The sequence below is a fragment of the Salvia hispanica genome, chromosome 4 (assembly GCF_029641045.1).
Source record: "Salvia hispanica isolate PSC_SH4W2 chromosome 4, Shi_PSC_v1, whole genome shotgun sequence".
NCBI lineage: Eukaryota > Viridiplantae > Streptophyta > Magnoliopsida > Lamiales > Lamiaceae > Salvia > Salvia hispanica.
Window position 1 is genome coordinate 58374545 of NC_142695.1, and position 13045 is coordinate 58387589.

Consider the following 13045-nt stretch of genomic DNA (forward strand, 5'->3'; position numbering starts at 1 on the left):
TCCCACCAAAAATGCTTCTTCATATCTTGATACATTTTTGTACCTCCTGGGTGGGCGGTATAGGGTGTCTCATGCGCTTCGCTCATGATCTCTTTTCTAAGAGCCTCGTCATTGGGCACGCATATTCTCCCTTCAAAAGTGAGGGCGTTATCCGCTTCTTCGCGGTAACTCACCTCTTTTCCTGTCCTCACCTTAAGTCGAATTTTCTCTAATGCTTCATCACTCCTTTGAGCTTCAACAATTCTGGCCCTTAAGTCTGGTTCAATCACTAGAGTGGCGATCCTACTTTCCACCGTCTCTGGTGCTCCCACTATTTCTAGCCGCATCTTGGAAAATTCTCGTATGAGCTCCTCATTCTGTGTGAGGAAAGTGGCCACTTGGGGAATGGTCTTCCTGCTCAAGGCATCTGCCACTACATTAGCCTTGCCTGGGTGGTAATTTATGCCACAGTCATAATCCTTGACTAATTCGAGCCATCTACGTTGTCGCATATTTAAATCCTTCTGCTCGAAAAAGTACTTAAGGCTCTTGTGGTCCGTGAAGATCTCACATCGAACTCCGTAGAGGTGATGTCTCCAAATCTTCAGGGCATGTACCACTGCTGCTAATTCCAGATCATGAGTGGGGTAGTTTAACTCGTGTGGCCTGAGTTGGCGTGACGCGTATGCGATCACCTTGCCATTCTGCATCAATACGCATCCAAGTCCGACTTTTGAAGCATCGGTGTACACTACATAGCCTGCTTCTGGTGCTGGCACGGCTAGGATTGGTGCGGTGGTCAATTTTTCTTTTAATAATTGGAAACTTGCTTCACACTCCGGCGTCCAATTGACCTTAGCTCCTTTCTTGAGCTGTTGAGTCATTGGTCTGGCTATTTTAGAAAATCCTTCAATGAACCTCCGATAATATCCAGCCAAACCTAAGAAACTTCGAATTTCACTCGGTGTTGTCGGTGACTGCCAACGTTGTACTGCCTCCACCTTGGCAGGGTCCACTCGGATCCCATCTGCCGTTACTATGTGTCCGAGGAAATTCACCTCGTTGAGCCAGAACTCACACTTGCTAAACTTAGCATAGAGCTTCTCGGCTCTCAACGTCTCTAAGGTGGTTCTCAGATGTTCCTCGTGTTCCTTCTCGTTCTTCGAGTAGATGAGTACATCGTCTATAAAGACTAGGACGAACTTGTCCAAGTATGGGTGGAACACGCGGTTCATTAAGTCCATGAATACTGCCGGGGCATTTGTGAGTCCGAATGGCATTACAGTGAATTCGTAATGGCCGTATCTGGTGCGGAATGCTGTCTTGGGTACATCGTCATGTCGGACTTTCAGTTGGTGATAACCTGATCTCAAGTCCATTTTCGAGAATACACCAGCCCCTCGAAGTTGGTCAAACAGGTCGTCAATCCTTGGTAGAGGGTACTTGTTTTTGAGCGTCAGTTTGTTCAACTCTCGGTAGTCGATACACATTCTCAATGTTCCGTCCTTCTTCTTCACGAAGAGCACTGGTGCGCCCCATGGTGACACACTAGGTCGGATGAAGCCTAGGTCTAGTAACTCCTGTAGCTGTATTTTGAGTTCTTCTAACTCTTTAGGTGCCATTCTGTATGGTGCCTTCGATACTGGGGCCGATCCTGGTTCGAGATCAATTGTGAATTCTAATTGCCTGTCTGGCGGCAATCCAGGTAGTGCGTCTGGGAAGACATCTGGGAATTCTCGTACCACTGCTACATCTTCAATCTTACGGTCCTCTTTCTCTTCTCCATTCAGGTAAACGAGGTATGCCGGGTATCCTTTCCTTATCATAGTGGTTGCTTGTAGTGCAGAAATTATGGACTTTCGTCGCCTCATGGAGATTCCGTGGAAGATTGTGGGTTCCCTTCCTGGGTATTGCAGCGAGATCTGCCTTTCCTTACAAAGAATGGTAGCGTAGTTTTCGGCTAACCAATCCATTCCCAATATGATGTCGACGCTCCACATCAACATCACATGCAAATTGTGAGCCACTAACCTAAGGTTTCCCATATTGAATTCTACGTTTGAGCAAGTTCGTGTGATGTCTATAAGGCCTCCTACGGGTGAGGACACCCTCATCTTATGTTTTACTTCGTCAGTAGGCAGTTCTAAGGTATCCACACAAGGTGCTGATATGAACGAGTGTGATGCACCAGTATCAAACAAAATGGCTATAGGTATGTTGAGGAGAGTTCCCATACCTGCCAGATTGCCCTGCTCTTGGTTCCCTGGCTCCGTCTTAGGCTGCCTCTGTCTCAGTGCAAAAGCTCTGGGCTGAGTGGGAAGCCTCTGCCGTAACTGCCGCTGGTGTTGCGGAGCTTGGGGTAGGGCCGCTTTTCCTTTCGGCTCAGCTTGAAGTGCCCGCAGTTGTGGACGCTGCCCTTGGTAGTTCTGTCTCCCTCTGACTCCAGCGTTCCTATCCGGGCATTCTCTGGAGAAATGTCCGCCCTTGCCACAGTAGAAGCACCTATCAGTCCCAGCCTTGCACTCCCCATGATGATTCTTCGAGCACTTGGCACAGGCAGGGGCTCTAGGTCGGTACTCCATCATCTGATTTGGAGCAGTTTGCCTTCCACTATTCTGCGGTGGCTTCAGAGCAAGTTGTGGTCTCTTAATTTCATTTGGAGCACGATCTCCATCCCACCTCCTTTTCTCTCGGAAGTTTTGCTGTTGTTGGGGTGGTGCTGCGGCAACAAGTACAGTTGACTTCTCTTTGGGCATGGCTGCCTCAATGTCCAAGGCTCGACTCAATGATTCAGGGTACGACAACCCTCCAAGGCTTGCCAAGGCCATCTTTATTTCGTACCTCAGACCGGCACAAAACTTCTCAGCCATCTTCTCATCAGTATCGACTTGGTCAGGCGCATAGCGAGACATGTCGCAGAACATTCTATCATACTCAGTAACGGACATCCGTCCTTGTTTCAGATTATAGAATTCCACTTCCTTAGCCTTACGGTAACTCTTCGGGATGTACTTGTCATACATTCCAGTTTTGAACTCATCCCAAGTCATTTGAGCCAGTTGTTCCGGTGTTAAAATTTTCTTTCGTGCCTCCCACCAGAAATCAGCTGATCCTGTCAGTTGGAAGGTCACACAAGTCAAGCGTTCCTGATCGTTGCAGTGCAGGAAGTTGAAGATACGTTCCATGGCGCGTATCCAGTTTTCAGCCACAACTGGGTCCCCTAAACCATTGAAAATCGGAGGGTTTTGTCTCAGAAAAAGTTCCTCTACTCGCCGCTCCTGTGGAGGTGGAGGCGGCGGAGGAGGTGGTGGGGTCATCCCTCTTCCCGCTCCATTTCCTCGTGGTACATTTTGTGGCACCTCGCCATTCCTTCTTGGCCGTCCGGCACGTCTCCTTGGTGGCATTCTGTTCTAAGGATAACAAGGTTAACATGGATTTATACTCGTCGAATGTCATGATCGCAAGCATTAGGTTCATTAAATGCACCATTCTTTTGAACATAAGGAGTAAAATCAATAAAAATCGAATAACATAGCCAAGAAACATCACATGTCATAAGTTAAGGGAAAAATTGCCTCTAGCGAGGACTTAAAATCTGATACATGTGAGGGCAATAAGGAAAATAAGAAAGCTCCTAAAAGGTTCGATACATGGAAAGAGAAAACATGATGCTAAACTACTACGATAAACACGCCTGAGGCCTGCTCAATCAGTCCTGCTCAGAGTCGCTGCTGATCCACATCGGGTCGCCATGACTAGTCCCCTGATGGGACGTCTCGATCGGAGGCACCGGCTCCTCGGGGTGCTCCGGCACTGCCACCGGCTCTGATGGCCCCGGGGCTGCCACTGGTGCAAAGGGAATATCGGTCCCGGCGGCCAACTCTCTGCGCATACGCCAAATGCGATGATACAGCTCGCTGAAAGAGGTCAAATCTATCGGTTGCTGGGACAACCGTAGTGTCTCCGGGTGGGGCTCCACCGGGGGTGAAGGTATCTCTGGTGGTGGTCCGGCTGGTGGTGGGGGAATGAACTCCAACTCCAAATCAGCGAGGCCGCCAATCTGTGGCTCCTCCTCAGCGGAACCATCCTCCTGCATCTCGCCCCACTCCAAAACTTCCTCGGGCTCCTCATCCGAGTCCTCTTCACTGACCTCATCGTCGTCTACGCCCTCTTCCTCCGAGTTCTCGTCGTCATCCTCATCTGCCGCGCTGCTCCCCACAGACCCGGTCTTATCACTCGAGTCGGGCGTAACCTCTACTCGGCCCCTCTCGCGGGCGGGAGCTCGAGACGACTGCCCCTCCTCGAATACTCCGCCTGCACCCCGCATTAGGGCCAAGAGTGGCAACCTGCGGAATCTCTCGCTTCCGGGCGCCTGCGTCTCTGGTGGGGGCCCATCACCGAAGTGGAAGCACCCTGCTGAGACCGCACTCAGGAAGCCGGGCATATCCCCAATAGGCTCATACGTGGGAGGCGGGGACGACGTGTACAACTCGGCAGTGGCCGTCATCCAACTCTGCCACTCCTCAGGAAACAGACCGACGAGCCTCATGATACCCTCATAGGGCTTCACCCCATGACAGTTGGCCTCCTCCCATAACTTCGCGTAGTGTGCCACGAATTCCGCCAGCGTATCCCCATGGCAGCGGCGGTAGGACCGGAAATAGCGAACCACTGCCTCGGAATCCGCGCCAGCTCGGAGCGGCCTACGATGGGTGTAGCGCTGTCGTGCCATCTGTACGAAAGAATGGGCTCTCAAAACGCGAAAAGAGAGAATAAGGTATAGAAGTAATATGCATAGTGAAATATATATAGTACTAGCCGTCGTATCGATAACCTATTAGGGTTTTTCTCCGATAGGGTAGATCGTATTAGCATTCGTTTTGAGTGACTCGTGGGCCCCTCATAATTTTTGGACGTTCTTCCTCTTTTTAAACGTAAAGGTCGTAATACAGTACGCCGTAGTTCGCATTTAAAGTTCTATTTTCAAGACAAGTTAGGGGTTCGCCCTATCTTGCATCTTTCCGTTGATTTCATCGCTCTTGGAAGCGGTGTAAGAGTCGTCATTCACGACTATTCGTTCATAGATATTCTAGCCTAATGTACCTCCTTAGGCGTTCTAGGTTTGCATGCATTAGTCATTTCGTAACTTTCTAAAAACTTCCTCGAGCTATCATCATACTTCACATAATCAGGCATGCATAACTAATAATACTTTAGCATTTGTAAGACGTCCTTATGCTTAACATTTAAAACTTGAAATTCTTTGGTTCGTAGAAAAATGAAATTTACATGCTTTTCCTTGAAATCCTTGAATATTTTTGAAATATCTTTAAAAGAAATCATTTTCCCTTTTATCAAATCCTTTCATAAATAACGGAAAATTTTCTGGTAAGAACTTCTTTCTTACCTCATTGCTGCGGTTGAACGTGACGAGTCGAGGTGTTGGGTCCTTTAACTTTCCATTTAAGTCATGTTCTAGCCTAGTGCTATCATTCTAGACTAAGGCTTGAAGGAAGGTTCTTGGGTCCAGAGCGAAAGAACGGTGCTCTGATACCACTCTGTCACGACCACAAACTTCCTAATGATAGTGACTGCATCTAAACGTGATTCAATAGCACCTTAGAGTCAAGGGATGAAAAATAATCATGATTTAAAAGAAGAAGCCTAGGACAAAAGTCCCGCAGGTGAAAGTGAAATGGGACAACATAAAGTCAGAGTGCGGTCTAGGTTCACAATCCTTCTAACATAGAATCCTATTACAGCGGAAACGTCCAAGACAAGGCAGTATGTATGGAGACATACTACCCTGGGCTACCTATTGACTTATGCGAGGATTCATGCCCAACACCATCGCCTGCCCGTCCACGTTCAACCTGCACATTTAAAAAGAAACATGCAGGGCTGAGTATTTGATATACTCAGTGAGCACATTGCCAAAAACAGTTTTAATTTTAATTGTCAAGCCACAGTTGAGAGATTCACGGGGTTTTTATTTAAAAGGCCCGAGTCTCTAAATACTTTTCCTTTCATAAGAATTTTGATTGCGCAATCACGTACCATAGATATACCATATCTGAACCTTGTGTGAACCGGGAATGTGGCCACATTCCACGACGGTCACTGGACCGGCCAACCCCTTTTGTTAGCTCACGGTCCCCTTATGTGTACACTAGTCCGAGTAGGGTTTGCGGCCCTACTGGGACCCGAATTCGATTTAACATGAATTGGCATAGCCAAGCAGATAGGTAATCATTAAACAAAACATGGCATGACAACATATTTAAACAAGGATTTCACATTTTCATACTAAAATCACATTTCGAAAGGATGCCCACCTCAAAAGCTAAAGCTCCTTCCGGAAATTCCTTAACTTGGTCTTAGATGACGTTCGAAGACGTCCCTTTAGGAAATAAAAGATACTTAATTAGACTTTTGAAATATCCATTAAGCTTAGACATGAATGCATCCTAAGTGCGATGATCATTTTATTCTTCCTTTAAAATTTTCTAGAAGAGTCCTAGAATTTTTGAATATTAATTAAATCGGTAGATTTAATTAAATTAGAGGAATTTTTCACTTAACTAGAGGGTGCTACCTCACATGCCATTTATTTAAGTACTAAAAATTAGGCTCGAGGTCTATTCATCGTTAGCGTATTATAATTTCTTAAAATTAATCATCCGAGCACTTAAGCTAAGGTCCGGAAAAAATTAGACTTATCTTCGTGGAATTAAATTGCGGACTGTTAATTAATCCATAACATATAAAGGCCCATGATTTAAATAAATTCTTAGTCCATACTTTAAATAATTGGTGGCCCAACCTATTATTAAAGAGGCCCAAAGATTTAATTAGCTTCCTACTATTTACTTCCATTTAGTTAGTGGCCCAAACATTAATTAAGAAAGAGGCCCAAAACTCCCTCATTCCATCGGTCTCTCCCCCTCATTCCATCACAAATTTCCCAAATTCCAAACACCAACCCTAATCAACTTCTCTCTCTTCTTCCTCTCGGCGGTATCGCCGCCAACCGCCATCGTCCGCCGCCGCTTCGTCCTCGTCCGCGGCCGCCCGACGAGCAGGGCTGCCGCCTGCGGCGTCGCTCGGCGCCGCTCCACCCCTCTCCGTTCCCTTATCTTTCTCTTTCTTCCTCCATCGGCGAAATCGCCGCCTCTCTGCCACCGGTGCTCCCTCGTCGCCACCGCGGCTCCGTCTTCCTCTCTTTCTTTCTCTCTCTGTCCCGCTCGTGCCACCGCTGCAGCAGCGAGCGCGGCGGCGCACCGCCGCTATGCACGACCGATCTCCTTCTCCTCCTGCTCGGTCCGCCACTACCGCGGAGTCCGCCGGCATTCTTCCCTTTTTGGGGTCTGTCGCCGCCGCCGTTGTGATAGCACGGGCAGTGGTTACGCTGCCCTGCTTCTGCCCGGAGGTCGCCTTCACAGCAGCCCGGCCTTCCCATCACCGGACGGCCGGAGAGCCCTCCGCCACTGTACTCTCTCGCCTCGCCGTTATTTCGTCAGGTAAGGTTATTTATCATTTTTCCCTCTTTTGTTCTTATTTTCTAAGGTCTTGTCCCTTGAGATTAAAGATTGGTGTTTTAAACTTGTAGCTTTGCAATTGCTAGGTTGTAGTGGATGGATCGGAGCGTGGGGCTGTCCATCGGAGAGCCGAAGCTTGCTGCCGGAAGTCCGGCAGATTCACCTCCTCCAGATAAGTTCTCCAGTTGGCTTAGTCATTAGAGTGTCTACTTACTTCTGTTACTTCATGAATTCAGTGATTTTTGGAGCATTAGTCTTTTTGTTAAGGATGGCTTAGTGGTGGAAGGAGATGTTAATTTGTTGTGTATTTATTGGTGTTACTTGGGCAGATTCTACTAACAATCATATATACACATGCTTGAGAAAAAAAAACAAAAAGAAGAAAAGGGAGGTTTGGGGGAGGGTTTACTGATCTTACTTATGTTGATTGAGGCTTCTAAGTTATAGAGCTTCTATATGATGACATGAAACTTGATTTGAAGGAGAGAAAAGGGGTGGAGGTGCATTACCTCTGGAAAGGTTGAAGGAGTGGCTGTCTTTGTTGAAATTCTCGGCTATGTGCCACTCTTCACTCTCTATCTTGCTGAAAATTTGAAGTGTGGGTGAAAGGAGTTGGTGTGTGGTGTGGAGGGGGATTTATAGGCAGATTGTGTACTCTTGAGCCTTAAATGGCTGCTGCATCGTTTGTTGTCATGCTGCAGAAAATATCACTTTTAGTGATCTCCTTGTCTCTCCTTCATGGCTGCAAAACTTGCATCTTTATGAGTAACTAGTACTAGTTATAAATTGGGGTTTGTTGGGATTTTGGCAGAGATTGAATCTGGACTCTTTGGCTCCTTGCTAGCTATTCTTTTGGTGGTTTATGGAGTAGGTACTCGTGAGAAATAAATGGCTGATGTGTAATAGTTGTTGCAGGGCTGACTTGCCTTCTATGGCAAATCCTTGGTCCTCTATAACTAAAGGAAATGTTGTTCTTTTCTTCAATTAATAGCCCCCTTTATTTTCTTTTGTTTCCTAGCCACTAAACTTGTTTTTTTTTTTACTTATTTTGTAGGTGAAAGAAAAGGCTTGGCTGCCTTGCTGCTGCTTTGAGACGTGGGCCATGCTATCCCGGGCTCGACGGCTCGTTCGGATATGGCGCGGTGGTAGTGCGGCGTGGGCTCGGGAAAAGAAATCCAAGTGCAAGCTACCCTAGACTTTATTTCCTTGAGCTTTCGGTTCATTCAAGAGTATTGTAACATTAATATCCCATCTCATCCTTTTGTAAGACCATCATGAACTTCCAAAGAAACAAATTTTTGGGCATTATGTGGACCTTTTCTTTCGGGTACACTTGAATAGCATTCCTTTTTTTATTCCGCAGCGTACATTAGTTGGTTTAGTTCGTTTGATTATTTCTTTAACTTTTACTTTGCAATTAACACTATTAAGTTCATCAAAGGCTCGAGTTCCATTTATTTTCACGAAACAAGAGAACGATAGATTTCTAGTTCGACGTTAACATATATGAAAAGATAATAAAAGAAGCGGGTGCTACAATTTTAATAAATAAATCTAGTCTACTTTAACTTTAAATAAATTAAAATTTAATTAATTATTTTGTTAATTTTCAAATTTCAAAATGTGCACGAAAAAAGCACAATCATTACACGTGTAAATTGATTAATACGAAATACATATTAATTTGTATTTCCTCAGTTTGAAATGCTCATCCAATTAATTTGACCCAAAAATTTTAATCTCTTTAATTTAAAAATGTATATGGACTCACAACGTTGTCGATGATGCCGTTAGTCTCAACTAAGTAAAAAATTCAAAACCTTGTCGAATATCATTTATTAGTTATTGCCTCTTAATACCTCAACATTTGTCATTTTAGTTTACTTTTTTTAATAGGATATTATTACTATTATCATCAATAATACTATGCATTCACACTGTAACCGTCCATGCAAAGATTTTTTATTGAATAAATCTAATACATTTTCACTTTAAATAAATTAAAAGTTACTTAAATTTTTCTATTAAACTTAAATTTAAAATAAAAAAAGCCACAGTCATTATATGTATCGAATTTAATCGATACATATTCATTTTTATTTCCTCAATTTGAAACACTCATTCAATTAATTTTGACTCAAAAATTTTAATCTCTTTAATTTAAAAATATTTACAGACTCATAACGTTGTTCATGATGACCTTTGTCTCGGCTAAGTAAAAAACCTTGAACCTTGTCGAATACCATCATTTATTATCTTACCCTCTTACCTCATTATTTGTCTTTTTAATTTACTTTTTTAATAGGATATTATTATATTATCATCAATAATACCGCACACACTGTAACTGTCCACACAAAACATTTTTATTGAATAAATCTAATTTATTCCAATATTAGTTATTGAATAAACCGTACGCGTTGTCGATGATGCCCTTGGCCTAAGTTAAGTAATAACCGTGAAACATTGTCCAATTTTAGTTATTAGCTATTACCTCGTAATATCTCATTGTGTGTCGTTTTAGTTTACTTTTTTCAAGATCATTTTAATAGATAAATCTAGTCTACTTTAACTTTAAATAAATTAAAATTTAATTAAATTATTTTGTTAATTTCAAATTTTAAAATGTGCACGAAAAAAGCATAATCGTTGCACGTATCTAAAAATTGATTCAAACAAAGTACATATTCCTTTGTATTTTCTCAATTTGAAATACTCATTCAATTAATTTGACCCAAAAATTTTAATCTGTTTAATTTAAAAATATATATGTACTCACAATATTGTCGAAGATGCCCTTAGTCTCAGCTAACTAAAGAATCCGGAACCTTGTCATATACTCCCTTCGTCCTATAATAAGAGTCATATTTTACCATTCTGGTTCGTCTCACAATAAGAGTCATATTTCACTTTTACCACAAATAGTAAGTAGACCCCACATTCCACCAACTTAGTCCTCACATTTTATTATAAGCTAATATATATAAGTGAGACCCAAATTACACCAACTTATTCAATCTACTTTTATTTACTTTTCTTAAAACTGGTGCCATAACTAAATATGACTCCAATTGCTAGACGGAGGAAGTAACATCATTTATTAGTTATTACCTCTTAACACCTCAAAATTTGTCGTTTTAGTTTACTTAGAATATTATTACTATTATCATCAATAATAATACGCATTCACATTGTAACCGTCCACGCAAAGCATTTTTATTGAATAAATAGAATTTATTTTCACGTCAGATAAATTTAAAGTTAGTTAATTTTTATTATTAAACTTAAATTTAAAATTAAAAAAAAAACAATCATTATGTGTATCGAAATTAATTACTCCCTCCGTCCCACAATAAGAGTTCTATTTCACTTTTATCATAAATGGTAAGTAGATCTCACATTCTACCAACCTATTCCACTCACATTTTATTATAAAACTAATATATAAGTGATACCTAAATTCCACTAACTTATTCAACCTACTTAAAACACGTGCCATAACTAAATAGGACTTGCATTATGGGACAGAGGGAGTAATATCATTTATTAGTTATTGCCTCTTAATACATCAAAATTTGTCGCTTTAGTTTACCTTTTTAATATATTAATCAATACGCATTCACACTATAACCGTCCACACAAAGCATTTTTATAATTTATTTCACTTTAAATACATTGAAAGTTAGTTAAATTTTTTTATTAAATTTAAATTTAAAAATTGGAAAAAACATTATGCGTATCGAAATTAATTACTACTATCATTTATTAGTTATTGCCTTATAATACCTCCAAATTTGTCGTTTTAGTTTACTTTTTTTAATAGAATATTGTTACTATTATCATCAATACGCATTCACACTATAACCGTCCACACAAAGCATTTTTATTGAATAAATCTAAATTATTTTAAAGAAAATAAATTAAAATTTAGTTAAATTTTTTTTATTAACCTTAAATTTAAAAATTAAAAAAAACAAACATTATAAGTATCGAAATTAATCACTCCGGTACTCTATTATTTATTAGTTATTGCCTCTTAATACCTCAAAATTTGTCGCTTTAGTTTACTTTTTTAATAGAATATTAGTAGTATTATCATCAATAATACTATGTATTCACACTGTAACCGTCCGCACAAAGCATTTTCATTGAATAAATCGAATTTATTTTTGTGACATCCCTAACCCGAAACTTGCATCATTTTGCATTATTGCATATTTTATTGTGAAGGCATAATATACATATTTAGCTGATATCCTAAGAATATTTTTTTTTATTTTGTTTTATTTTAATAGTAATAAATAAAATTGTTTATATACAGGCTAAACATAATTATAAAGTTAGATGACTAACTTAATTATGTCTCATGCGTTTTATACATGTATAAATAGTCAGTACAGAAATCTACTTTGTATATATATGTGCACTATTTAGTTATATTTTAATGCAATATAATTTAAATGTGTGTATATGGAAAACTATATACGTACAACTTTAATTCCTATATATATTTTTTAAATGGTTTTATTGTATAGGATATACTATATGTTTAGTATACCTACTAATTACTAGAGAAATAATAAAATAAAATAATTTAAAAAAAAAGATTAGTCATCAAAATTATATATGTGGCCTAGTTACTAAAATGAACACTTGTCTATGTTATACATCTTCTCAATTTCAATATACGATGTTATGTATACAAATAGGCTTGGGAAATTATTTTAGAGGAAAAGAAGCCGGATTGCAGAGAGTATAAGAGCTGGAAAAATTAAATACATAGTTTGAGCTTATATAGTTAGGATTGAGGGGTAAATTAGTAGATGGATACAGGAGCTCAATTAACTAACCTATCGTGTCCAGGTGTGTATAAATCACACTTTTAATTTTACATGTTTTATGTGCTTCTTGCTAGGTATTTATATAAAGTGAATAATTGGACTATATGATATGATTATGTGTTATTTGATATCAATGGTGGAATATGATAGAAATATGCAATTGATGCAATTGATATGTTTGCACATGGTTTTGGAATTATTTGAATCATTGGATTAAAGAAGATCTGTGACAGTCATGCCCTGAGTCTGATATCAATGGCAATGGACCTACGGATCATATATATACAATGGCAATGTACCTTCGGGTCATATATATGTATACAATGGCAATGAGACCTACGGGTCAGATACAATGGAATCCCGAGCAGATGTTAGGCTTGATTTGTCACAGAATAATAAACTGAACAGAGTGGGATATGCATATGTATATGAAATTGTTTCTAATATTTGTTGGTTATTGTTATATATATTGGTTAAAGAATATAATTGATTGTTTGGACTGTGGAATTAAAGGTAAGATTTATATACACTAAGTTGTGGCTCATATAAACTACTAATATTTTTCAGGTAAAGATATCGCTGATGTTTTAGTTGATATGAGTTTTAGAAACTCCACGTGTTATCAGGATCGGCGGCTGACGCATTATAGCAACCTTCTCCTCCTCATCATTTTGTATGTAGACCAAT

The 13045-nt window shown here is 40.5% G+C and overlaps 1 protein-coding gene and 2 long non-coding RNA genes across 4 annotated transcripts; 1 reads left to right on the forward strand and 2 right to left on the reverse strand.

The window, feature by feature from the left end:
* Window positions 1-936: 936 nt before the first annotated feature.
* LOC148929723 (uncharacterized) lies at window positions 937-3296 on the reverse strand. Its single transcript, XM_089057000.1, has 3 exons — window positions 2216-3296; window positions 2011-2143; window positions 937-1006 (listed from the first exon to the last, which is right to left on the reverse strand). The coding sequence occupies exons 1-3, from the start codon at window positions 3294-3296 to the stop codon at window positions 937-939; spliced, it is 1284 nt and encodes a 427-aa protein (XP_088913126.1).
* Window positions 3297-5612: 2316 nt separating this feature from the next.
* LOC148929724 (uncharacterized) lies at window positions 5613-6388 on the reverse strand. Its single transcript, XR_016137633.1, has 2 exons — window positions 6315-6388; window positions 5613-5852 (listed from the first exon to the last, which is right to left on the reverse strand). It is a non-coding gene; the product is annotated as an uncharacterized LOC148929724 (long non-coding RNA).
* A 525-nt stretch (window positions 6389-6913) lies between these two features.
* LOC148929725 (uncharacterized) lies at window positions 6914-8872 on the forward strand. Of its 2 annotated transcripts, none has more exons than XR_016137684.1 (2): window positions 6914-7499; window positions 7589-8872. It is a non-coding gene; the product is annotated as an uncharacterized LOC148929725 (long non-coding RNA). The 2 variants fall into 2 exon arrangements; XR_016137683.1 differs by having other exon boundaries at window positions 7604-8872.
* Window positions 8873-13045: the final 4173 nt, after the last annotated feature.